This window comes from Glandiceps talaboti, chromosome 4 (genome assembly GCF_964340395.1).
Source record: "Glandiceps talaboti chromosome 4, keGlaTala1.1, whole genome shotgun sequence".
Lineage (NCBI taxonomy): Eukaryota > Metazoa > Hemichordata > Enteropneusta > Spengelidae > Glandiceps > Glandiceps talaboti.
In genome coordinates, this window is record NC_135552.1 from 21,996,551 (window position 1) to 22,023,690 (window position 27,140).

At 36.7% G+C, this 27,140-nt stretch overlaps 4 protein-coding genes across 4 annotated transcripts in view; all 4 read left to right on the forward strand.

Moving 5' to 3' along the window:
• LOC144434661 (ATP-dependent translocase ABCB1-like) overlaps positions 1-12,462 on the forward strand; it is a 34,122-nt gene extending 21,660 nt beyond the window's left edge. The window contains exons 17-29 of the mRNA XM_078123167.1: positions 298-318; positions 2,448-2,596; positions 3,418-3,567; positions 4,149-4,250; positions 4,868-4,945; positions 6,308-6,391; positions 6,851-7,054; positions 7,324-7,565; positions 8,210-8,366; positions 8,999-9,196; positions 9,707-9,913; positions 10,482-10,628; positions 11,309-12,462. Of these exons, the coding sequence (XP_077979293.1) occupies positions 298-318; positions 2,448-2,596; positions 3,418-3,567; positions 4,149-4,250; positions 4,868-4,945; positions 6,308-6,391; positions 6,851-7,054; positions 7,324-7,565; positions 8,210-8,366; positions 8,999-9,196; positions 9,707-9,913; positions 10,482-10,628; positions 11,309-11,509 (1,940 nt within the window). The 3' untranslated portion in view covers positions 11,510-12,462. The remainder of the gene's footprint in view (positions 1-297; positions 319-2,447; positions 2,597-3,417; positions 3,568-4,148; positions 4,251-4,867; positions 4,946-6,307; positions 6,392-6,850; positions 7,055-7,323; positions 7,566-8,209; positions 8,367-8,998; positions 9,197-9,706; positions 9,914-10,481; positions 10,629-11,308) is intronic.
• A 4,044-nt stretch (positions 12,463-16,506) lies between these two features.
• LOC144434318 (uncharacterized) lies at positions 16,507-18,565 on the forward strand. Its single transcript, XM_078122768.1, has 2 exons — positions 16,507-16,562; positions 17,653-18,565. Exon 2 carries the CDS (start codon positions 17,666-17,668, stop codon positions 18,563-18,565), a length of 900 nt encoding a protein of 299 aa, XP_077978894.1. The 5' UTR covers positions 16,507-16,562; positions 17,653-17,665.
• A 1,351-nt stretch (positions 18,566-19,916) lies between these two features.
• LOC144434319 (medium-chain acyl-CoA ligase ACSF2, mitochondrial-like) lies at positions 19,917-21,617 on the forward strand. The gene has a single exon (XM_078122769.1). The coding sequence runs from the start codon at positions 19,917-19,919 to the stop codon at positions 21,615-21,617; it is 1,701 nt and encodes a 566-aa protein (XP_077978895.1).
• A 3,460-nt stretch (positions 21,618-25,077) lies between these two features.
• Positions 25,078-26,772, forward strand: LOC144434320 (medium-chain acyl-CoA ligase ACSF2, mitochondrial-like). Its single transcript, XM_078122770.1, has one exon. The coding sequence runs from the start codon at positions 25,078-25,080 to the stop codon at positions 26,770-26,772; it is 1,695 nt and encodes a 564-aa protein (XP_077978896.1).
• The last annotated feature ends 368 nt before the right edge of the window (positions 26,773-27,140 follow it).

Genomic DNA, 27,140 nt, shown 5'->3' on the forward strand with positions numbered 1-27,140 from the left:
CAAACACACTTCTGATGTGATTTCCAGGCCGTTTTCAAGTTTTTCTTCTGTCAACCCCCTTCTCTATCACCAATCGTAATGCCTGCACCAATGCATTGATTGTGAACAGCCAGTCAGTGCATACATTCAGCATTATCACACACACACACACACACACTTTCACACTTTATACTTCCATACATTATATGTGCTTGCCAGAGGCAGCTACATTAAGTCTGATTGGGGACTAATTTACAGTATTGCTTTGTGCACTAACCACCCTATATCTTGCTTTGTATATAATTGATTCACTCCTAGATGACAAGAATTTCCCTATTGGTAAGTGTAAAGATTAAAATTCATTTCCTACACAGCGTTACCAAAAAAACATTATCTCCCCTCTTCGGCTTTTCCTGCTGGTTGAATGTTTCAAGTGATGCTGTAATCAGTAGTAGCCATGTTGGATTATTCTGCTGAATAAAATAAAAACAGATGCCTACACGTTTAACTTTTGTCAGATTCTCTAAAATATTTCATTGATATATAACTCTCTGATAACAATAAAGTCCAAGGTTATCAGAAAAAGATGTGCCTTATATTTTATTTCCACCATGGACTGATGCATGCCACCATCTTGTTTACAAATCCAAGTCATAAGCAAGCAATCAAATATCAAATATGGCTATAATTAATGGCAGCAATACTTGTGGGTATCAATGGTTAGGAGTCTGGTTCAAAATAAGATACTGGTTTTAGTCATAGTGTGTCATAATAGTTGTAGAGTCATAAACTCTCTGTGAGATTCACTGTTTTATGTACTACTGTACCAATCAGTCTCTATGCTACAAAGTGAGATAGACACCAACTGAAGCTAATGTTGCAACCTTTTGGTTTTACAGAATTTATCAGTGAACTTTGCCGTTTAATGTCTCTGATAGCTTGGTGGTTTTTTTTTTGTCAAGCAATGATACATCTAACCTTATTCCTGTCTATTGGAAGACACATGCATTGTTTAGTTTTGTAGACATCTATAATCTTCCAGTATACGTACATTTTTGGGGACTTACAGCGTGAATCACCAAGGTGCCACTCTGGCTCATTTATGTACCAGTAAAGTCTACCACATGCAACAATAACAGTTTTAGTTGGTATTTATCTTTACATGTCAAGAATTTGTTAATTTTCCACTGCTGTATGTCAAATTTGTACTTTAGATAATATAATCTGTTTTGTTTGTTTATTTGTTTGGGTTTAGTTTTGTATGTTAGTTTTAGTATTGTGTTAGTGTAGTTATTTGTTACTCGTTATAGTTGTTAGGTCTACGTTGTATATTCCACAGTAAAAAGGATCATATACTTTTTCAAAATGAACTCGAATGTATAATTATTGAATTGTGCACCAAGTGATAAAGGTGTGTGTTTAGCTGAGTAAACAATGTGAAGGTATATAATTATATAGATTACATTTATTACATGTACCAGTGATTACTTGCATTAATATATCCATGTACTGTGGTACAATACCAAAAACATTTTTGCATACCCAGGCTGTCTACAAATGAGTACTCCAAAATCATGTAAATGCACAGTGTTATATTTTTATGAAATTTATATTTTGCTGTTTCAGATAAACATTTGTGATAATATCGGAACTGTACGGTGTAATAGTATGGATACCCAGGGTATTTCCACTTATACTTGCAGTTTTCTGCTGCACTTATTTCACTTATGATAGTATGATTACTGAAAACATCATGCACAAACACTCCTACAAATATCCCAAGTATGCCATATACTTAACACTTGTATTTCATTTGATTCTGTTGTAATCTTCTTCATTACGTTCTTGTCATTTTACAATCAGTTCTGACACACATGACATACATTGTACTATTCAATATACTTCATGTAGTATTATTACTGAAGAGCCATGTGGTGACACACAAGTTTGGCACACAGAGGGGTTCATATGACAACCCCATGACACACAAGTTTGGCACACAGAGGGGTTCATATGACACAACACCATGACACACAAGTTTGGCACACAGAGGGTATTTGCAAAAGTGTATGCAGTATTCACTGTAGCCATGGCTACTTTTATAAGCACACTGACTAGAAGTGTGGTTGAAAACACTGCAAGCACAAGTGTATACCCTGAGCACTCACATTGGCACTAACACGGCATGGGGATTCTGTTATTGTTAATATTTGTTTATCCAAAACAGTGAATTCACATAAAAAGTACAATTGCGCATATCATTGATTTGGGTAAATGACATGCATATCTGCAAAATGTTCTCAGTATTGCACTGCAGTACAAATACCGATAGAGATGCACTGATGCAAGTAATCACTCTGGTGCATATGTAATATATAATATCATGTAATAAGGAGTACTAATAGATATTTCAACCCAATTACAAGTCACTTCCAACTTACCTTTTGTCAATTTGTTTATCCTGCCAGATGATGAAGCTGATGAACTTGAGATGAAGCGCCCTCTATCAAGTTTAAAACGCAATGAATCTGGCAAGCGCACTTCCCATAAGAAGTTGTCCCGAACATTTTCAAACGAGTCCAAGAAATCTGGTGCTGAGGAAGAAGAAGAAGGAGAGGTTTGTTATGATTGTTTCCTTATTAACAATTCACATTCTGTCCATTTATGAATTCAGGTAGGCGTGTTCATATGTATACACACATATACGCCACCTGTCATCAGTTTTTGTATTCTGATTATTCCAGAGACATACTCATTGAATGTTATCTTAGTTGCTGTATCAAGTGATCACTGTCATCCCTCTTGTACAGAAATCACAAAAACAGCCAGAAACCAGTTTTAACCTTGCACTTCTCGTGCCAAATTTAGCGCATATAGTATATGATATTATCTCTGTGTGCATTGTAATTACAGCCTTACAAAACATACATGTATGTCTTGTGTGATCACAGGGAGAAACTGTCTGAAATCAGAAAAACAAAAGTACAGAGATGTCAATGATGCAAAGGATTGTGATCACAATGCATACATTTTGTAGAGATACTGACCTTGTTGCCACCTGTACTGAGGGTGAATCTTTGTTGAACTAGAATAACAATGCATATTATTGACATTTCTGTACATTTTACAATTTACATGTAACTAGTGTATGCAATACCAATGACAGACATTGCAGTTGAAAGACATTTGTTTGAATTTGACTTTGAGTGATGCAGATCTGACCAACCAACCAACCAACCAACCAAACTAAATAACTAAACCAATCAATCAATCAATCAATCAATCAATCAATCAACAATTAATTAATCAATCAATCAACCAATCAATCAATCAAATATTTTGCTGTTCAGTGTGGCTCTGATTAATGTTTTTACTCATTGAAAGTATAGTACTGCTTTTTAATTAAATCTTTGTTTGTTTGATATGTGTTAACCACAGGAAGAAGATGAAATCCCAGAAGTTGGAATGTCACGAATTATGAAGATGAACCGTCCTGAATGGCCATACATTCTTGGTGGTACTTTTGCAGCGGCTCTAAATGGGGCTGTACAGCCAGCCTTCGCTATCATATTCAGTAAAATAATTGCGGTAAGACTGCCTTACAATGTTTTTTCATGTTTAGTGCCATCTACGAAAAGAATAATATTGCATTGTATGTAGTTTTGATGTCAACAAAATTGATATTTAGCACAATTAACATAACGCCAATATTTCATAGAATTATGCCATCATGCACTGTGCTAACGCAGTGTTCTTTGCTACAACCAGTGACCACTGGCTAGCATGAACAACTCGAACTTGATATAAACATGGAGAGTAAACAAATGAATTGGATTATTAATAACATTTGACACATCATGTTGAAAGTACAGAGACAAGTACTACATTCCTTCAGTTTTATGGCCTCTTTAAGTGTATAATTATGAAATGCCAGGAGAACTTGAATGTGAGCTATTAATATATGAAAAGACCACACCAGCGTTGTTCTTATCAAACCATGAAATGTAATACACATGGTTCCAAGATGCTGTGACAAGTGTTAACCCCAATTCATTTGATTGTTTACTTTTCCCGTTTCTGAAATGTCGTGTTTGTTCATGCTAGTCTGTGATTGGTTGTATATTGTATGATGTCATGATAACATACAATTTCCTATTTCCTGTTCTTAGGTATTTGCTTTACCAGAGGATCAAATTGAAGATGAGGCAGCCTTCTTTTGTATGTTATTTGTTTTGATCGGAGTCATTTCAGGATTAGCGTATGTTTTCCAGGTGTGTTCAATTTTCTTTATTTCTTGTATATCTAAGTTTTGAAATTCAATTCATTAAATATCCAATAATAGGTCCTGTATAGAAATACCTTGTCAATCATTCAACTCTCATACAATGCAGTCTCATTATTTGGCGGTAGTCAAAATAATGGCGGTTTCCCGTAACTTTGCCAAAAGTCGACATTGTAAAAAAGAAAGGCCTGGGCGCTTGCCCGTGTGAGGGCGCTAACCGAGGAGATATGGTATTATATAAGTAACCATATACTTGTCTTGAAAATTGTAATTCGAAATAACTGGAATTATTCATTATGATTGATGTAACACACCAAGGTGTTCAACTTAAAACCTTCAAGCTTTCTGTCTGCACTGGCTGACAATTCTCTCTAGAAATTGTGAAGCTGTACATTACAAAGAAGAATACCAGGATGTAATACTCGTGGGTCACACAGAGGTCATGAACATGGCAAATTCTGAAATTTATGATAAATTGAAATAAACACACAGTATACAGTAAAGGTATTACTTGTTTCTTTGGACAATATCATAGGCAAATCATTTTTTTTTTATTGCTTAACTTTCACTGATGATAACTTTTCAAAAAATGTTATTTATTTTCAGTCATCTTTCTTTGGTAAATCAGGAGAAGAACTAACATTGAGACTACGTCATTTGTCATTTACAGCCATGCTTAGACAGGTTGGTATAGCTAACAATATATCTATGGGTCTATCTGATGGGGGGGGGGGGGGTTTACAGCTATGCTAGCTTACATGTAAGATTGTTGTAGTTAGCAATTTATCTGTAGGTCTAGCTGATGTGGTGGGGGGTGGGGTGGGGGCAGGGGGGGGGGGGTTGTTACAGCCATGCTAGCTTACATGTAAGATTGTTGTAGTTAGCAACTTATCTGTAGGTCTATCTGATGTGGTGTGTGTGTGTGTGTGTGTGTGTGGGGGGGGGGGGGTGTTACAGCCATGCTAGCTTACATGTAAGATTATTGAAGCTAGCAATTTATCTGTAGGTCTATCTGATGTGGTGTGTGTGTGTGTGGGGGGGGGGGGGGGTGTTACAGCCATGCTAGCTTACATGTAAGATTGGTCTAGCTAACAATTTATCTATGGGTCTATCTGATTTGATGGGGGTTGGGGGGGAGGGGTTTACAGCCATGCTAGCTTACATGTAAGATTGGTATAGCTAACAATTTATCTGTGGGTCTATCTGATGTGGGGGGTGGGGGGGGGGGGGGTTACATCCATGCTAGCTTACATGTAAGATTGTTGTAGCTAGCAATTTATCTGTAGGTCTATCTGACAGTGTGGAGTGGAGGGTTCTGCTAATCAGTAAAATACTGAACAAGATTGTATTGTCTTTGATGATGTACTGTTTGGTCTTTTCCGAGTGTCGTCTACTTTTCCTTTATTTTTGTGCTTAACTTGTTCGGGCCCCTGGGTAGATTAGGCTGGTCCTAACAGGGTTACCTGTTTGTCGATGTGTATTTTTAAAGCATTTTGATAATAAAAGTCATTATTATTATTATATATAATTGTCTAGGAGAGCTTTAGAAAAAGTTGGTTCTGAGAAAGAGAATGACCCTATTAGGCTATCTAAGCTTTGTGGCTGTACTGTTCACTAACACTATGGGGGGGGGGGGGGGGGGGGGGGGTTAAGAGTGTGTAACATTAAACAACAGACAGTAGTAATCATGTTGATAAAAACTTGCCAACAACAGTTTAATGAGTTGAAGAAGTATGATGGACCGAGAATACCAGTGGAACCCAAATCTGTGTATTTTAAGTGTGTTAGTTTACATTCTATGATTTGGATCTGTTTGTGCTCAGTTATACAGTTTAATAAATGTGTTACATTATGAGTTTTGGATCTGTTTGTGCTATGTTATGCACAGTTTGATAAATGTGTTACATTCTATATTTTGGATCTGTTTGTGCTATGTTATGCACAGTTTGATAAATGTGTTACATTCTATGTTTTGGATCTGTTTGTGCTATGTTATGCACAGTTTGATAAATGTGTTACATGCTATGTTTTGGATCTATTTTACAGGAAATAGGTTGGTTTGATGATAGCAAAAACAGTACTGGTGCACTGACAACAAGACTTGCAACCGATGCATCATTGGTACAAGGGGTAAGTCCAGGCAATATACATTAGCAGCACAGACTGTGGTCCTAGTTGTAAACATTTACTGTACACAGAACATGGAGAAGTACATACCTATGGCTGTTATTAACCTGATAAGTATAAAATAATGTTGCACAACTGACTGACTCACCTTCGGGCATATATAGCCCCATCAACCATTGACAGGACCAATACTCTGCACTGATCATTCAACTGATGTAGTGGATCTTCAGTGAATGAACATTCAGACAGTTTTATTTATTCAACTAAGAAGTTAGTCAGCAATTGTAAGATCATTGTTTGAAACTACTTGCTTGTGTAATATCTGTCCTTATGATGTTGCCAAGTGTATGCTGATGGAAATATAAGATCCATGGTACCATACATATGTACTTTACAAATTCAAGCAACCTCTACATTTGCAGCTATCATCTTTTTTTTTTTACAATTTCATTTATTCTTCAGGCTGCTGGAATCAGAATTGCAACTGTCATTCAGTCCATTGCAAACATGGGAACTGGTATCATCATTGCCTTTTATTTTGGCTGGGAAATGACCCTGGTTGTGTTGGCGTGCGTGCCATTCATGGCCGTTGGTGGCGCTGTACACATGAAGATGTTGGCAGGGTTTGCTACTGCAGATAAGGAAGCATTGGAAGGCGCTGGAAAGGTAAGAGTATGGGGAAAAGAGTTTTGCTTTTCAGTTCTCGAATTTAGTTTACCAAGAAGTGATCAGTGATTACAAAATAATGGTAACAAAAAAAAAAAACGAAAGAGAGAAGGGTAAATGGGGAGTCAAGAAATAGCCTACAGTTAGTCTAGCCTGACCCCCGATACAACAAACAAAAAAGTCTACACCTCTCTAAGTTTACAATTTAATATTGTTTCAAAGATTTCATTTATGTTAAAACGTGAATATGAATACATTCTCTACTCTAGGTTGCCTCAGAAGCCATCGATAACATCAGAACTGTTGCCTCCCTCACAAAGGAGAGTAAATTCTACGAGTTATATTGTGATTTACTGTATCCACCACATAAAGCATCTCTAAAGAAAGCCCATATCTATGGTCTGACATTTGGATTTGCCCAGGGTATGATTTACCTTGTCCATGCCGTAGCGTTCCGTTTTGGTGCCTGGATGATTGAGCTGGACAGGATGACATTTGAAGAGGTCTTCTTGTAAGTACAAAGGGTCATATTGAGACATACTTACCGTCTACCAAGTAATGCATTTTGTGTCTTGTGAGAAACTAATGTTGAGGTCTTTGTGATGTTCATGACATTCACAAGCCATTAACGGTCCAAGTGCAACAAACCCGCGGGCTTGCCTGACGAAAACGGGTGTCATAAAAGTTGTTTGCATCTCTAAAGCTGTTTGTAGTGTTACTTATAATAGCCTAATAAATTGATAACAACTGATATAAGACGGAGATAAGGTTTGCCTCAATTGACCCACTCCTTAGAAATGATCTTACGCTGTGAACTACACTGTTTACTTGTGTTATGTAAGAGCCCATCATCACATGTGTAAATATTGGTACTCTTTGATAACAAGTGGACTTGCTTCTTTAATGGCTTGTCCCAGTAATGTTTATGACATCTATGTTAACAGAGTTTCACAACCTGGAATTGAAACCCTGGCCTTTATGGACTCGTTAAATTTCTGTAACAGAGTCTCACTACAGTTCAGGGAAGATTTATAGTCACTAAACAAGGGAGAATAAAAAGGCAACATCAACATTTTTCACTTTCTAGATGTTCGTATACATACTGGGTTTTTCCTAAGCCAAGGTACTAAAAGTTGCCATTCTGTTTATTTACAGGGTGTTTGCCTGTATTGCCTTCGGAGCCATGGCATTAGGTCAAGCCAGCGCTTTTGCTCCTGATGCAGCTAAAGCTAAAATGGCCGCCAATAATATCTTCTTCTTGCTGGACAGAGAACCAGAAATTGACAGCAGTAGTCCCGATGGACTCAAACCAGTAAGTAATGCAAATTCACATGCACAACTTGAATACACAGTACGTAAATGCAAATTCAAATGCACAACTTGAATACACAATGCCAGTAAGTAAATGCAAATTTATATGCACAACTTGAATACAACCTTGCATAAAAGTTCTCTGAAATTTTCTTGTGAATTCTAAGAGAACTGCATTTTAGTGAGTGTACATTTTGGCATGTACTTAATTTTTTTTTATCAAATTGAACTCTAGGGTGCATAGCAACCTTGACTATGTCAACAACAATAAAACAAGATCTTGTACATTGAAAAATACAGGTAGACATTGCTACAGTCAGATCAAGATAGGAAAAAGTTAAAAAGATAAAATGGCCACTGTCAAAAAAAGTTGGGAAAAAAGCCTACATTTCAGGATAAACCCTTCAAAGAGTTTATAAAGTCCTCACACTACTGAAACTGTGGATAGATAGATAGTACATGTTTTGTAGAAAGGTGACATAGTGTAAATCAACCCACCTAGACTAAATGATTCGCCATTTATCAGGCCTTCTGAAATACATGTATGGTGTGCTCTTGTGTTTCAATGGCCTTGTCGCTACTTTTTATCCCATTGCAAAATTATGTTTCAATTCTGGTGTATGTCTCTTTCAGGACAAGTGTGACTCTGTGGTTGAATTTCATGATGTCAAGTTCCGTTATCCAACCCGACCAGATGTACCAGTACTGCGAGGGTTCAACATTAAAGTTAACACTGGACAGAGAGTGGCATTGGTGGGCAGTAGTGGATGTGGTAAAAGTACAGCTATACAACTGACAGAGAGATTCTATAATACACTGGATGGCCATGTGGTAAGTAGTTCTTGGCAGTGTCATAGTCTCAGGCCCTGTTTACATGATGCAAAGTGCAATTATTGTGTTGTGTTTTTTCACCTACTGCTTACATGGCGATGACAAGAACACACATGCGAATGCAATGATTTGAAAACACTGCCAAAAGTGGGTTGTTTTGAAAATGATCTGTTTTCATTCAAAACAGTGTCAGTGTAAAAAGGCAAAAACAGAAAGATTCGAAAACGGAGTTCTGTAAACGACCCAAAACACAACGATTCAAAATCGCTCAAATTTGACCTCAGGAATGATCCCATTGATGACGTACATTGTATTGACTTTAGCTACTGTGTTGTGTTTGCTAATGTGTAACAGCATGTTTTTACTTCTATATAGGTATATGGGTATATAAAGACTACTATATGCTGGGCAAGGAGTATTCTTTTGAGGAATATAATGCGATTTGTACGAGTTGTATTTTGAATGTGAATTTCATATATTGAAATTTATGAAATGTTTTGTTTGTTACAGTCATTGGATGGAAAAGATTTGGTAGAGTTGAACATCCAGTGGCTCAGAGCTCAGATTGGTATCGTATCACAAGAACCTATCCTATTTGATCGTACTATTGCCGAAAACATTGCTTATGGTGACAACTCCAGAGAACCATCCATGGATGAAATTATTGATGCTGCCAAAAATGCTAATATTCACAATTTTATTGATTCACTTCCACTTGTAAGTTTGATTCATGGGGTAATGCATACTTGCACATGTGTGGGTGCATGTGTGCTTCCATGCACACACGCATACATACATACATACATACATACATACATACATACATACATACATACAGTTAGACAGACAGACAGACAGACAGACAGACAGACAGACACACACACACACACACACACACACAATTTTCAGATTTCATTTGATATGAGATTAAGGTTTTGGAGTTTTGAATAATAGATTGCTGCACTCATGTCATATTTATGAAAACAGTTGACATTTTGGAAAGATATCACTTTTCTTTACTGTCCGGTAGGATTGTAATTGCATCTGTAAATAATATTTATTGTGTGGCATTTATCAACCATTAAGAAGAACGTGATAGTCACATGACATGTATCAACAAATGGAAACATTGTTTGACAAGATGTCCTAGTAAAGATGAATGTTCGTGTAATTCCACATGATGTGCATTGGCCAATAACAGAATCAAATGAATGTCACATGATTTACATTAACCAATAGGAATGTACGAAGTATAATTATGTAAATCATTATTTCTATCCCATAGGGCTATGAAACTAGGGTTGGAGATAAAGGTACACAATTATCTGGAGGACAGAAACAGAGAGTTGCTATTGCCAGGGCTTTACTGAGAAACCCTAAGATCTTGTTGCTGGATGAAGCTACATCAGCTCTTGATACAGAGAGTGAAAGGGTGGGTCATCTTTTGTTTTTAAACATTTAGCCATACATTTTGAATCATCATTTCTCAATCATACTTTGTTATTTAGATTGTATCTGTGAGGCCCATGATTCAATGCCAGGTTCTCACACTATGTTATCTTAATTGTCAGTGGAGCTACAAAGACTAGGAACGGTCTTTTACTCAGGATCAACTTTTTCTATAGTTTTGCTGGACAGCAATTTTGACTTTCATTGTAGCATAGAATTGTGTAAACAAAAATGGAAATAGGATAGGATAGTCTCAACAAAATTCAACTCGAAGGGTTTCAAAAATTTAGACTACTCATTATTTTGCTGCATGGTGGCATGCTCACTCTAGGTACACTTCTGTTTTGGAGTTGTAATCAATTGTGTTTGTGATAACACTTGCCATGGCACACAATTTATGAAAATCCTCCTAGAAGACAGAGTTGATCAGTATGTACTTTCGCTAGATTACTTGCCGCATGCCACTATATGAGCTATTATGAATGTGCTCGATTACAACTTCAAAGTGGAAGTGGTTGTGACCCACACAGAGAGAGCATGCCACTAGTCGAAAATAGCGCTATAGCAGATATAATATTGATAAGCAAAAATTTAGTTTTATATCAATTTTATCTTTCTGAAAATTTGATTAGTGTGGTATGTTTTGTTGTCTATTAATCCCAGGTTGTGCAAGAGGCTCTAGACAAAGCCAGCGAAGGCCGTACATGTATCGTTATTGCTCACCGATTGTCCACCATACAAGATGCAGACAGGATCTTTGTCATCCACCATGGCAGAGTTGTTGAAGAGGGCAAACATGGTGAACTGATTGCCAAAGAAGGCGTGTACTACAGGTTAAATAACACACAAGCCTCAATGAAGTAATCACACCAGTGCCATATATCTTTGGAATTACGAAATCTGTTATTATTATAAACTAAAATCAGAGATCTGTCTATTTGATAAAACTGATCAACTCTCCACAACCCACCCCCACCCCACCAACCTCACTTGTATGTTTTTAGCCGTATAAAAGTAAAAAGGCTTCAAACTCTTAGATATTTTAATAATCATAACATTTACATTATTTAATATATTAATTGTGATCTGGATGTCTATGTTTGTTTAACTAATTCTTGCTTTAATGTTGTCAATTTTGTATATTTGAGTACAAAAATGTGAGAATTTAACAAACATGTCTTCGTTGGTTCATTGTCAAATAGTGATTAGTCTTCACAAATACTCACAAACTATTGAAAGAGTCTGAATGTGTGATATTCATAAAATGTTTGATATTCAGACAGTCTGATTATGATATTTTCAAAGTGTTTGATTTGTACATTTACACCAAAAGTGGTCATGTCAGTGGACAAGCTGAACAATTTTAGATTTTGTATTTACATGGCAAAACTGAACTACACTGAGCTGAGCTGTAGCCTAAGGGCAATGAGTATGGTTCTTACTTTTCAATAGAATTTAAAGTATGATACATATATAGAGGCTTCAGTTTTACAAGGTTTATAAACGTGTTCATATATTTTCACAAAACATACTGTATTGTTTAACTGGTTATGCCACTGTCCAACTACCGAAAGTACAAATGGGGATTCTTACCAATAGAGGCTGTAGCTGGTATCACAACAGGATAGATATCATGACCATTTTTATGAATATACATAACTTTTTAGAATACACTCTATTCTAGAGAGTAAATGGTCATTCTCAGCCATTCGTTACAAACCGTGACTGTCGAACGTCTGCATCGGTTCAGTTGTAGAAGTTTTGAGACAACATCGCACACTGGCACATTGATGTGCACACACACACACAAATACACACACACACACACACACAAACACACTCATACTGTTTCAAAAATCCAAATGACAAATACACAAGAAAAAGAACCTACGCCTAGATTTATTCAAACTTAAAAGTTTTATTTAAATAATTGCCATGATATTAAGTCTTTCATCAAATTCTGTATTAAAGGGAACTTTGAAATAAAAAAAATGTTTATAGGTATTAAAGGGGGAGATCTTTTTAAGAAATTTATAGCACAAAAAAGAGATATGTGTTTTACAGTTATGGTATTACACTGAATGGGTGAAATGTATCAGAACTTGAACTTTTTTAAAATACCTAAAATTTGTGTCTTGTGTACTTTGCCAGTCACGAAAATTAATAACTTATTGATCAGGTTGAGATAGTCATTCACATTTTGCATTTTAGATCATATTTCCATAACTTTTGTGACTCAGTCATTGCATCTGTACAACTTAGAATGTAATCAGTTTGAACATGTGGCACTTGTGCCATGCATTTGGCGTCTTCCAGACCATATTCTGAAAATTGAACTTGCACTTAAACAGTTCATATACTATCAGTATACAGATTGTTGCATGATTTGTTGGTGTTCCTAAAAGAAATCTGCCAAGTGCCCAAACTGAAAGTCAAGAGTAATTGCTTTGAACATATATGTGAATGTCTGGAAAATTGTAGGAATTATACAATTGATTTTATGATCAGATATATTTTCTATGATTATGAAGGTTAATAACAGATATCTGATGTAAGATATGAATATATTTGAATCAGGTGATGTTATTCTGCATTTTTCATTAGATTGTAGTGAAAAGTTTTATTTGTTGTTGAACATTTCACTACATGTTTGTTAGATGTTTTAGTTCTTTCAGTCTTTGTAGTTATATAATATTTAAACAAAACATAGCTTAGCTTGTACAAGCATTGCTTTTAATTTGTATTTTACCTGTCCTATGTCAAATGAAAGCTGACCAGACAAATATCAAATTGAAGCCTATATATTTGGATGTGACCATAGCAGTTAAGAGTCAGGCGATGTCACACATTACATAAACAGTAGGATTGCGTGTATATCGTACAAATTCATGTGAGGACTTCTTAACCATTTTCTTTTTTCGACAGACATATCCTTCTTGTGTATAGGTGCCATGGAGTATGCAATCTCAATACATGTGTCTTTTGAGAGATATCAGTTTGTATCAAATTTGAAGCATTTGACTGCAGTGTATGCCAAAAGCCCCAAACTTAAAAAGGAAGAGAGAGTCGTTGTTGATGCACTTATTGCTGAACATGGATTACATTGAGTCCTTTGTACTGAGTTACAAAGTGTATCCAAGTATTCATTTAGTCTATAATCTAGTCTATAAAGTACTAGTATGTCATGACAGGGCGCCCTTACACATCACATGTAGGAGCAGACTGGTGAGGGCAGTGCAACATAATGTACTTTACAGGCTACCTACAGCCCTGTTATATATATATGAGACTTGAAAGTGTGTTGTGCATGTGATGTACGACTTTACAAAAGAAAACAACTGTTTAGATGGAAAGAGAAATATCAGTGACACGATATAGAAAACTTACAGATAACATATACTAGTGCTCAGATTAGAATAACTTGTTGGTCAAGAACAAAAAGTGTGCCACTCTTTCTCTTAACACAGGAATTAGTTTCTCCTGTTCTTTGCCATCAAAATGTCGTCTTCATATGGTAAACCAAGTAAACAACTGTATCAAAAAATACGCCCTTGAAAGGTTGGAATTGTTACAGTATACATACGTTTGTCCAATTGAAAACTATCATGAAATATTTCACTATTGTCAGTGGAAAGGAAGGCTCAGTGGATATTCTAGGGCTCGAGATAAATTATTCTTGTGTTAACTGTTTATTGTATACCCATCTATCTATCTATCTATCTATGATCTATCTATCTATATATCTATCTATCTATCTATCTATCTATCTATCTATCTATCTATCTATCTATACTGTGTTTAACTTTTGACATATTATGTAGCATATATAATTATTGTTGAGTGGTTTTAGCATTTTTCTCTGTATCTATCGTGTGTGTATTATTTGCCATCAAAGTGAATAATCATTCACATATATATGTTATATATAAGATGAATACTTCATTGTTAATTATCTATTGCCTTATTACAATTTTCTTGTTGTACTTGACCATGTACATTACAGTGTGTATATGGTCTGTAGTTCAATGCCAAGTGTATGACTGTGATATTTTGTATGAGACTGTTAAACTAAATTATCAATCTCAAGCTTTGGTTTGTAAATTTTGATGAAAAAGACAATAAATTATTATATTTACGCCATTTCTGTATGTTTATTTGTGTAAAGTGAGGGAATGATTTATGGTTGGTATGTTGACATAAGGTCAAATGTCAATGAAAGGGCATATACCATTGGTCATGATAAACACACATTGAAGAAAATTTCTGAAGAAAAAGACATTGGAGTTATAATTGATGAGAAACTTTATTTTGTTAATCATATGTCAACTAAGATAAATAAGGCAAATCAGATCATGAGACTAATCAGGAGAACATATGTTCATCTTGATAAAGAGACTTTTTGTTTATTGTATAAATCTTTGGTTAGACCCCACCTTGAGTACGCTAACCAGGTCTGGGCTCCACATAATGTTAAGCATATCAAAACTATGGAAAATGTTCAGAGACGGGCTACAAGACTTTAACTGCCAGGTGTCAAAGACTTACCACCTTATGAGGAAAGATAGACTGTCGACAGTCTTTCGTGCCTTTTTTGCTACGTTTCATCTAAAACAAAGTCATTAAAGTGCATCAAAGAAATATGACTCAATTGTAACTGATTTTATTAGGTTCAATGTCGGTACAACTAGAAGGCACCAGTACAAACTTTCAAGGAACATACAAGGCTTGACATACGAAAGCATGACTTTGTGAACAGAAGTGTAAATACGTGGAACAGTTTGCCACAGTCAGTGGTCTCTGCACCAAGTGTCCAGTCCTTTGAGTGACAACTTGATAAACTGTGGAAAAACTTACCATGCAAATTTGACATTGACTCTCAACCATCAACTTTAGACATTATACACACTCAGCACTGTACATGGCTGACAACGATTTGATTTAGAGGCTGAAAAGCCTAGTATCAGAATTGTTCCTGTATATTCCTGTATAAGATGATCTGTGTCCGGATATCTTTAGCCAGTCTATTTGCTAGTTCTGTGATCCCACTGTACTCCTTCCTGATCTACAAGCACCGATCCAGGGAAGAGACAGGATAGGAGCTCTGCTAGACATGATACATTAAGTCTAGCCACAGGGCGCCGAGGAACCATATTGTGGTGTTACTAATAAATAAAAAAAATAAGTAAAATAAACATACCCAAACAAAAATATGCATGGGTAAATGAAAATATCTTTTCAAACTCATAGATAACTATCTGTATACATGTGTTTATGTGGACCTATATGCTATTGAAATACTATACTATTATGATCTACATATCCTCATCCATACAAACACCATTTTTATAGGCGAGTATATATAGAAGTATGATACCTTGTATAGAAATAAAGAAAATATGCATGGCTAAATGAAAATTAAATGTCATATTTTGATTTACCCTATGTATATTTTCTTGTGCTTGTGTTTGTGTTTGTGTTTGTGTTTGTGTTGGTGTTTGTGTTGGTGTTTGTGTTGGTGTTTGTGTTGGTTTTATTTTATTTTTATCTCTGTGTCGACTATCCGTCCGTCCGTCTATCTATCTATCTATCTATCTATCTATCTATCTATCTATCTATCTATCTATCTAGCTAGCTAGCTAGCTATCTCTATCTATCTATCTCTATCTATCTATCTATCTATCTATCTATCTATCTATCTATCTATCTATCTATCTATCTATCTATCTATCTATCTATCTATCTATCTATCTATCTATCTATCTATCTATCTATGTGATTTTTAAAAAAAAATTAATTATTGGGCTCCCTGTGGTCGAGCTGTGGACCACGTGAGGTCTAGCAAGTGACCTGTGACACGTACATTATACTGTAGTCATTTCCGCATCGGAAACGTAGTACAAGTTTTGGCAAGGGCACGGTGAGTTCATTGTTTATATAAATTATACCTGTATGTGCAGTTTTAGCACATTCGTTATGAAACTTGTTTAGAGACAAATTAAGTGATCTTTGGTTCATATATCCCCATGATCGCTTTTACACTATGCATAGATATACATGTATGTATTTAGTCCTGCTAGCGGACGGAGGAAGTCGGGACTCGATTCCTCCTTTCCGGGTTCTCTCTTCTCTTCTCAGTTCTACTGTTGAGAGACATGCACATGGTCAGTCTCGCGCCCCGTACACCGTCTGCAAGCAGAACTATATAGTATATACAAATGTAGCGAGGGGCTGTGGTATACGAGTGTGCCACAAGCAGGTGGCGAGGTTCTGGCCAATCACAGTCCCGGGTCACAGTCCCTCTATCATAGAGGGAATGTGGGCCTGGTACTGTGGGTCAATAAAAATAATGTGACCTTTTGATCCAACATTAGACCTCCTTGGATTATATATTCATAACAATTCTCTAACGAAAGAGCTTTCTTTTATGAATTTGATTTCAACAATACATTTCACCATAATCTATAAATTTTTAGTAAATGAAACAAGCCTTCATCACAGACACAGTCTCAACACTAAATGTGTCATTAAACGTATGACAAAAATATAAATCTTGTCTCGCCAACGGTAGTAGCAGGAACCCAAATAGATTTTCATTTCAACATGTGTTGATGTTTCACAAAAACTATTCCTTTTATTGGGCATTTGATGTACTGTTATTTCCCTCATTAAAATACAGTTAAGCACTCCCCTCAACATCTTTACATATTTAGGGTCGCAAAATAATTAAAACTGTTCATCCGTTTTGTATGGCAGCGGTTGGCCAGTGACAAAGCAAAATTTGAAAGTGCTTATAAGTATTAAACTTATAGTGACATATTGTTTACGAAGTGCAATAATTGATGAAGTATTAAATATTTGCATTATAGTTGGTTAAACAGTTGGTTAAATAGTTGGTTAAACAGGCGTGACCTCTGAAATGGCCTCGATTACAGGTTTTTGCTTAAAAAACACATACCTTCTTTAATATTACCATTGAAAGTGAAATCACTTTATATGTTATGTTACAGATTTCCATCAAATATGTTTACCAAGGAAGAGGCAGTTAATTTCACAGAGAATATCCTAAGAGTGAAAGAACCATTGCATCGTTTTGAAGAAAATAAGCTTCAGCTTCTAAATGCTGTCATTCGAGCCTACCACAACACTATCCCCTTCCAAAACATCACCTTGTTATGCTTAGACCCAATGGAAAGAAGAGCGCCCTCAAAAATTGAGATGAAGGAAGATGCCCTGTCTACGGTTGGTGGAATCTGTCCCGTCAGCAACACTTCCATGAAGTTCATCTTAGAGGCCCTTGGATTTCATGTCTACTTTGTACCAGCTAATGTGACTCACCCAAATAATCATTTCTTATTTGTTGTACATGATGTTGTTCAAGAAGGTGATGCATATATGGTAGATGTAGGTTGTGGGTATCCGACATTTGAAGCCATTCCCCTAGACTTTGATAATGAATCTCCTGTGTACAAATATTCCTTTATCTCACTGAAACTAGTGAGGAAAGATGATATTATAGAGCGTCAACATCTTCGAAGAACGGAGGAACACCTTCGTGCTGGTTATGACCCAGTCCATAAGAATATCACCGGTACTTGGATGCGATTTTATGATTTTCAGTTGATGCCAGTTGACTACAGCCACTTCGATGTGGCTATGCACGAGGTATACACAATTCCAGGCACAAGCCCGTTTCTTCTCAGTTTACGACTGGTTACCTTCACGAACGACAAATGCACTGCAGTGAGGGATGGATCACTTCTTGAAGAGGGAGAAGACAACTGTCTCCGTGAGGCAAAATTTAATTCAACTGAAGAAATGAGCAAGTGCATTTCGAAGATATGCCCACAACTTCCAGTGGGGAAGATCGAAAAAGCACTTAAGTATTGGGAAAATGAAATAAAACCTAGTTTGAAGAAATAGTTCCGTGGAATTCTAATCCCATGCTATAAAGTATTTTATCTCGCTAGCTCATAATAATATCATCTGTATGATAAGACCTGTCATGCCACACCTACGACTGATTGGCCGAGGTATGTGCCCTGTCAGGTGCAGTGTAGCGTACAGCTAATAACGATGCAAACACAACGGATACATATATGAAGTAGCGTTTCTTTTCTTTGGTTCTCAGTATAACTTGGATAATACAAATTCAGGAAGTGTTAAGTAAGCTTCATATGAAAGATAGACACATTTCACCTAGTTTAAGACAGTGAACTATCTTATTTCATGCATTTTTCAACTGCTTAGCTGGTACGAAACCACACTTTTGATTATTCTCAGCCTGTATGTAATTTTCAAGGGTTTTAACTTCCTGTCTTGAAATATTCAGTTTATCTAAGAAATGGAAATGTACCGAAATAAAGTGGCGTGGAGTCATGTTGGGCAAACTGTTAGAGTGGCCATGGCCAGTTTGGAATTTCCAGGTTTTAGGTTCGAGCCCCGTCATTGCCGTTTTTTCTGAATGGCTACAGTCCATGGGCAAGATTTGAACCACGATTGTGCCTCAGTCAACCCAGCTGTATAATTGGGGACCTGTTAGGATAGAGGTTGCAACATGAATGCTTTAATCCTATGTGCTTAAGGAGGCTACAGTGGATTGTATGCTTCCCAAGGAGTTGAGGAAGTGTAAAGGGCCGTTGTGCTACTATAGATCCATGCCAGGGGTAATAATTGTAAAGCCCACATTATTATGTGAGGTAAGCTTATTTTGAATTTTGACCTTGAGCTTCATCTTCAGGGTCGAAAATAAATTTGTTATATAAGTAAAATCATTTTGTAATAGGGCCATCATTTATTATTGTCTACACTAATATTACAAGGGGGTAGCGTTCCTGATAAGATTATAATACCATATATTAGGCATCAGTTAACAGTACAATACATGCTGTGTTGGGGGCTATGTCTTCGATCGCAGGAGACTTGTTTTTTGAAGTGGCTTCTGTAAAAATAAAAGTGTCTTCGACTTTTTAAAACAAATTACTGTCTCCCAACGACCCTACGTGTCACCTGACTGTTTCGCAATCACTGTCACCTTATCGATCATTTTACCAACAAAGATTATTATTCAAATAAAGAATGAAAAAAACCGGAAACTTTAGCAAGTCTATGTCCGCATTGAAACATAATGTATCATGCACAATGTGTAATTAAACACGTTATCGAAAACAAAGTAATAACAATCAACTTAGCATTGAAAACCGACCACGTGTTTAAAACTGCCTGACAATCAAGGCGAGGTGAACAAAGGTTTGACCTATATGACCCGAGTAAAATGGCGTACACAACAAGGCGTTTGACCAAGAGCTACTTCCACCGCCCTGGTAAGGCTGTATTTTGTGGTCGAACTTTCAGTCAATTATTCGATGAACATGCAACTTTGTATCCCGACCATGAAGCTCTAGTATTTTGCGAGGATAATACCCGAATATCATACAGTAAGTTGATGAGAGACACGTTGACACTGTCTCATGGGTACATGTCATTGTCCTCACAACAAGGGGATCGGATTGGTTTATGGTTAGATGAGAGTTATGAATTTATAATCAGTAATATGGCCGCGATTCGATCTGGTTTAATACCTGCCTTGATTCCATTGAAAGTCACCAGAGAGCAACTGTGTTACATCGTAAATAAAGTCAAATGCACGGCTCTGATTGTTGGCTCAGACCAGTATGATATACTACTAGAGATATGCCCTGAACTGAAAGGTAACGTCTCAACCTGCTTCCATTTAAACAAGCTTCCGACTCTTCGGCACGTTCTGGTCACTCATTCTAAGTCTCCAAAAGCGGACGTATTGATAACTGATTTGAAATCGTTAATGAGTGACGGGATACCAACAGAAATGTCATGTATCGAAGCAGATCCGGACGATGTTTGCTTCATTGCCTTCACATCAGGCAGTACAGGGCTCCCAAAGGCAGTTGCCATATCTCACCGGGCAATTATCGAAGGTTCAAAGGTAGCTGGCGACTTGCTTATTCCAGCAACCGATGGCAAAGGAGAACAACACGTAAAGGTGGTTGTTTCGGAACCTTTTACAAGTGTTGTACTAGTTATTAAGATCACACTTCTCGCTATGAATTTAATGACAGTAATTATTCCTAAGAACAAGGAGGCTGCAACAATTCTTGAAACTATTCAGCAAGAACGGGTCACCACGGCGTATTTATGGCCAGATCAAGTATTTGAAATTATGCAGATGCAGAATATTTACAAGTATGACCTATCATCGCTTCTTAAATGCGTTGTTAGTGGCAGCGTTATTTCAATACAATTATTACGAATGCTAACTGAAGTTTTGCCAACCATCATGAATTTTTATGGATCAACTGAGTCGGTATTTATCAGCTTCCATTCATTCGATGAGACGCAAGAATCACAAACGTCAACTGTTGGTATCCCAGTAGATAATGTTGAAGTTAAAATTGTGAAAGGGTGTACGATTACAGATATTAATACCCCTGGGGAACTTTGCGTGAGGAGCCCATATATCTTTACCTGCTATTGGGATGACGAAGAGAAAACCAAAGACGTAAAGACGTCATCAGGATGGTACCACACAGGCGACATCGGGACAATGGATGAAACTGGGTGTCTAAGGATTCTTGGACGAAAGGATGACATGATAATCAAAGGTGCCTTCAACATCTATCCAGCTGAGATTGAACACCAACTTGTCGGCTACCCAGGCGTGAAGTATGTCCAGGTAGTTCCAGTTCCAGACAAGAAATTCGGCAACGAGATATGTCTCTGTTTGTGTGCGGATTTGTCTGCTCAAAGTGAGACTGAAGATGAACGACACACAAAAGTACTAGACTACCTAAGAGACCGTGTCCCTGATTTCCATTTACCGAAATACGTACTTACTTTTAATGCTTTCCCTTTCACTCAGTCTGGAAAAATCCAAAGAAATGAATTGGCCACAGCTGCTTCGGAAAGACTAGAACTTAGTCCGAATATCCGTTCATAACAATGAACATTCATGTAAGATTATGAAATACTTGCGGCATACATTTGCACTCTCCATATGTTAAGCGTAACATTCGCCGGAATACATAGATTACACGCTGATATATAATATGTCATACTTATTTTAATATTTGATAGTATTCAGGTTCAGATAAGCTCTAATATAAACAGTTTAAATTTGGGGATAATATCTTATTCACGCCAACTTTCTATTTATATGATAATGATCAAAAGAAAGTATTTGGGAAAACAATTGCAGAATATAATATTATCCCCAAATTTAAACTGTTTATATTAGAGCTTATCTGAACCTGAATAGGTCATTCCTATATTATATCGCTCTGTTCGTTCAAAGAGGTACACAGTTTTAGTTGAAAATTTATACATGCAATTTTTTACTGTACATAATGAGATACTATTGATTGAGTTCGAATTACTAATAGGTACTCACTTTTAAGGATTATATCTCATTGTTTCAATCGGCTAGAATTCCACGTGAACCTCCTCCAAATCACGTCAAGATTTTTCGATGTTTAACGGAGGAAAAATAAATTCGATGTTTAACGGAGGAAAAATAAACTCTGGTTTGCAAGAATGGAATATTCGGGACACAAAAATCGGTATGTATGTATGTATGTATGTATGTATGTATGTATGTATGTATGTATGTGTGTGTGTATGTATGTATGTATGTATGTATGTATGTATGTATGTATGTATGTATGTGTGTGTGTGCGTGCCTGTATGTATGTATGTATGTATGTATGTATGTCTGTATGTATGTATGTCTGTCTGTCTGTCTGTCTGTCTGTCTGTCTGTCTGTCTTTCTTTAATACTGTGAACACTATATCTCGAAATCCCCAGCATCAATTCTGATGAAACTTGCTTTACATATTCTTATTGTTATGGAGAGCTGAATAGGTTTAGGGCGAATGTTTGCTTCAGATCATTTGATACACATATTGACGATAGCAAGACGCACATAAAAAGCTTATTGATGTACACAGTTTTCAGTTTTAATGAATAATTTCCATAATTAATTATTTCGGCAATAACGCTTTATCTGAAGAATTCAAATTTCATGTAATTAGGTACATACATTGAAAAACACATGTAACTCATTAATGTACCGTTTGCTTTTAGGTGGGTCATTTGCATAATTAGTGATTTCGGTAATTAAACAATATCTTATAAGAATGAACGCTTTAAGTTTAATATAATTTGCAACATGCATTGACTATTTAAGAAGCGAGTGCTTGCTTTTGATTTTAAAGTCATTTGCATATAATTAATGGTTTTGTTAATTACGCAATATTTTCAAGGATGCAAGCTTCAACTTTCATGTAATGTACGTACATTGACGATAACATTTACGCTTGTGTCTTGATTTAAGTTTTGTGTCCATTCATTTGCATAATCAATAATTCTTAGTAACTAGCTAGGCAAATCTATTTCATATAATTGGGTGTATTCACTGATGATAATTGAGGGCATGTGTCAGATATATCTAAATGGTGTGCGTTTTAAAATTTTAATGGGTGACGCTCTGGGGTGACGATAGGGAACTTGCAAACCCGCCATGTTGAATGTTGCATCATGGGAAATGTGATAATAAATACTAATCAATTAGTATTGTAAACAATGTTGATACATTGTTTGTAACCACATATAATCAATTCATAGTTACCCTGACCATTGTGGGAGGTTTGTTTTATCAGTAGCTCCAGATTAGGTATTACGACAACCACAGATAATCCCATAGTCCTTTGCATCTGAGCATGCTCAGTCTGGATTGCAAGTTCCCTATTTAGGGTAGTATTTTAAAAGACAATACAAACTCCAAATCTTATATAATGTGACCTATATACATCTGTTGTAGATCGTTATCGCTTGGGTCGATATCTATCCAGTGATGATGTGCGTAGTTTTATAGTGAATTACTTTTGGTCAATTGGCAATATTTGCTCAGTAAGCGCTGTTCCGGCAACGCTCATGCGAAACCCGTAAAATGCAATTTCTTCAAATATCACATAATACAGTTAATAACAATGGTAAAACGCACTTAATCATGCATGTTGCAAAGCCAAAGGTCTTATAATTGGTATATGCATACTTAAACAACAATCCGGAAGCAATCAGTTTACGCTTGCTTCATCATGCAATACGTTTCATAAAAGTGACGACTCCTTTTACACCCTGTAACGAATGAAGAACTCGTGACATTGAAAACCACCCACGTGTTCCAAACTGCCAATCATATCAATGCGATCGAACATTCAGTGCAGTTTTGAACGCTTTGAAAATATATGTGACATGACCCCGAGTAAGGGAGCCTTCAGTATTTACAAGGGGGGGCGGAGGAAATCACACATGGTATGTTCAATAAAACATGACCCTCCCCCTCATTCTCCATTTGTAAAAAGTGACCCTCCCCTTTGTCCCATTTTGTAAAACATGACCCTCCCCATGACAATTGCATATACTGAAAGTTAATCAATATTCTCATTATGTGTATACATACAAATGAAATGATTTTGACTCTATTAGAATGCAATATTTGTACATATAAAGTGACAAACAGTAAAAGACTGACTAGTTACCTTTCTCTTACAATCATACACAATCTAGTTAGTATCTAAAATGTGCTTTCCATGTTGTGCATACTCTGTCTGACTTGGTCACTCGTAAAAGTTCCCTGATATCATTGTCATCATCATCACCTCACCTTCAGTATTGCCATCAGTGTCACGTTAATCTGACTCACTGTCACTACTTGAGTCAGTACATGTATCACTGTCCGTGTTCTCTGTGACGTTAAAAACTAAATCATCATCATCATCATCATCATCATCATCATCATCACTGCTACCATCACCATCATATTTTAACGAACATGCACGGACAGTGTGAAATCAAATCAAATCAAGGTGAGATAGTACACTCAACAATATGCATCGTTTTATTAAACAATTTTCCAACAATATATGTAGTTTTATTTTTTGTATTTTGGCATGTAAAGTACTCGTAAAAATAAATGTTGAGTGCTCATTTCACTTTTACATCTCAAAACACACAAAACAACCCTTACCAAAATGAAACGGTAAAAAGTATGCTTAAAGTGTACTTATTCTATACTTGAAGTATACTTTGGAATGTCAAGCACCTTTCAATTATACTTAAAATATACTCAAAAATTATAAATTGACAATAAATGAATTTTCAATTTGGTAACAAAACTACGGATTGTAAAATGTGACCTTCCCCAAACATTGTAATGCAAAATATGACCCTCCCCCAAGAACAGGTTTGTAAAATGTGACCCCCGAATTCCTCCGCCCCCTGTAAATACTGATGACTCCCTAAAAAAGTAATAACAATCAACTTAACATTGAAAACCGACCACGTGTTTAAAACTGCCTGACAAGGTGAACAAAGGTTTGACCTCTATGACTCTGGTAAAATGGCGTACACAGCAAGGCGTTTGACCAAGAGCTACTTCCACCGCCCTGGTAAGGCTGCATTTTGTGGCCGAACTTTCAGTCAATTATTCGATGAACATGCAACTTTGTATCCCGACCATGAAGCTCTAGTATTTTGCGAGGATAATACCAGAATATCATACAGTAAGTTGATGAGAGACACGTTGGCTCTGTCTCATGGGTACATGTCATTGTCCTCACAACAAGGGGATCGGATTGGTTTATGGTTAGATGAGAGTTATGGATTTATAATCAGTAATATGGCCGCGATTCGGTCTGGTTTAATACCTGCCTTGATTCCATTGAAAATCACCAGAGAGCAACTGTGTTACATCGTAAATAAAGTCAAATGCACGGCTCTGATTGTTGGCCCAGACCAGTATGATATACTACTAGAGATATGCCCTGAACTGAAAGGTAACGTTTCACCCTGCTTCCATTTAAACAAGCTTCCGACTCTTCAGCACGTTCTGGTCACTCATTCTAAGTCTCCAAAAGCGGACGTATTTGTAACTGATTTAAAATCTTTGATGAGTGACGGGATACCAACAGAAATGTCATGTGTCGAAGCAGATCCGGACGACGTTTGCTTCATTGCCTTCACATCAGGCAGTACAGGGCTCCCAAAAGCAGTTGCCATATCTCACCGGGCAATTATCGAAGGTTCAAAAGTCGTTGCCGACTTGCTTATTCCAACAGCAGATGTCAAAGGTGAACAACATATAAAGATGGTTATCTCGGAACCTTTCGCAAGTTTTGTAATAGTAAACCGAGAAATACTCCTGGCTCTCCATAAGATGACACTCATAATACCTAAGAATAAGGAACTCGCAACCATTCTTAGCACTATTCAACAAGAAGGGGCTACAGCGACGACATTTTGGCCTCATCATGTATTTGAATTCAAGGAAATACAGACTACTCACAAGTATGATCTGTCATCGCTTGTTAAATGCATTGTTGGCGGAAACGTCATTCCTATGGAAGTATTGCGAGAGATAGCTGAAGTTCTACCGTCCACCATAAACCTTGTTTATGGTTCAACTGAGTCCGTGCTTATCAGCTCCCACTCCTGTGATTCTTCTCAAGAATCGAAAACAACAACTGTTGGTACCCCAGTAGATAATGTTGAAGTTAAAATTGTCAAAGGATTACAGATTACAGATGTTGATACTCCTGGGGAAGTTTGTGCTCGGAGCCCGTTTATGTTTACCTGCTATTGGGATAACGAAGAGAAAACCAAAGAGGTAAAGACGTCATCAGGATGGTATCACACTGGGGACATCGGGATAATGGACGAAACTGGATGTCTAAGTATTCTTGGACGAAAGGATGACATGATAATCAAAGGTGCCTTCAACATCTATCCAGCTGAGATTGAACACCAACTTGTCGGCTACCCAGGCGTGAAGTATGTCCAGGTAGTTCCAGTTCCAGACAAGAAATTCGGCAACGAGATATGTCTCTGTTTGTGTGCAGATTTGTCTGCTCAAAGTGAGACTGAAGATGGACGACACACAAAAGTACTAGACTACCTAAGAGACCGTATCCCTGATTTCCATTTACCAAAATACGTATTTACCTTCGATACGTTCCCTTTCACACGGACTGGGAAAATCCAAAGGAATGAATTGGCCAAGTCAGCTTTGAAGAGAATAGAACTTAGCCCCAACTAAATGATACATACATCATCTAAACATCATCTGTAATTAGTCCAGAAGTAAGTTTTACAAAATAAGTATGGGTGTATATACTCGGATTTTATCTATACAGTCACGGAAACTTCAAATTGATGGAGTAAATTCATGATTCACGTTGAAAATTAAGGGCAAGGTCATGCGTTAGTGTCTTATCAGAAAAGGTCACATCTGATAACAATGGTGTAGACAATTGGATGGCGACACCATGAACAAAGCTTCCAAGGTTATTGACAAAATTCAATTTGACCTCAGATGAAGGTCAAGGTCAAGGTCAAAAGTCAGTCTGAATAAAAAGTTCGCCTCTAACAATATGGATGTCCATAGGATATTTATATGTATCATGA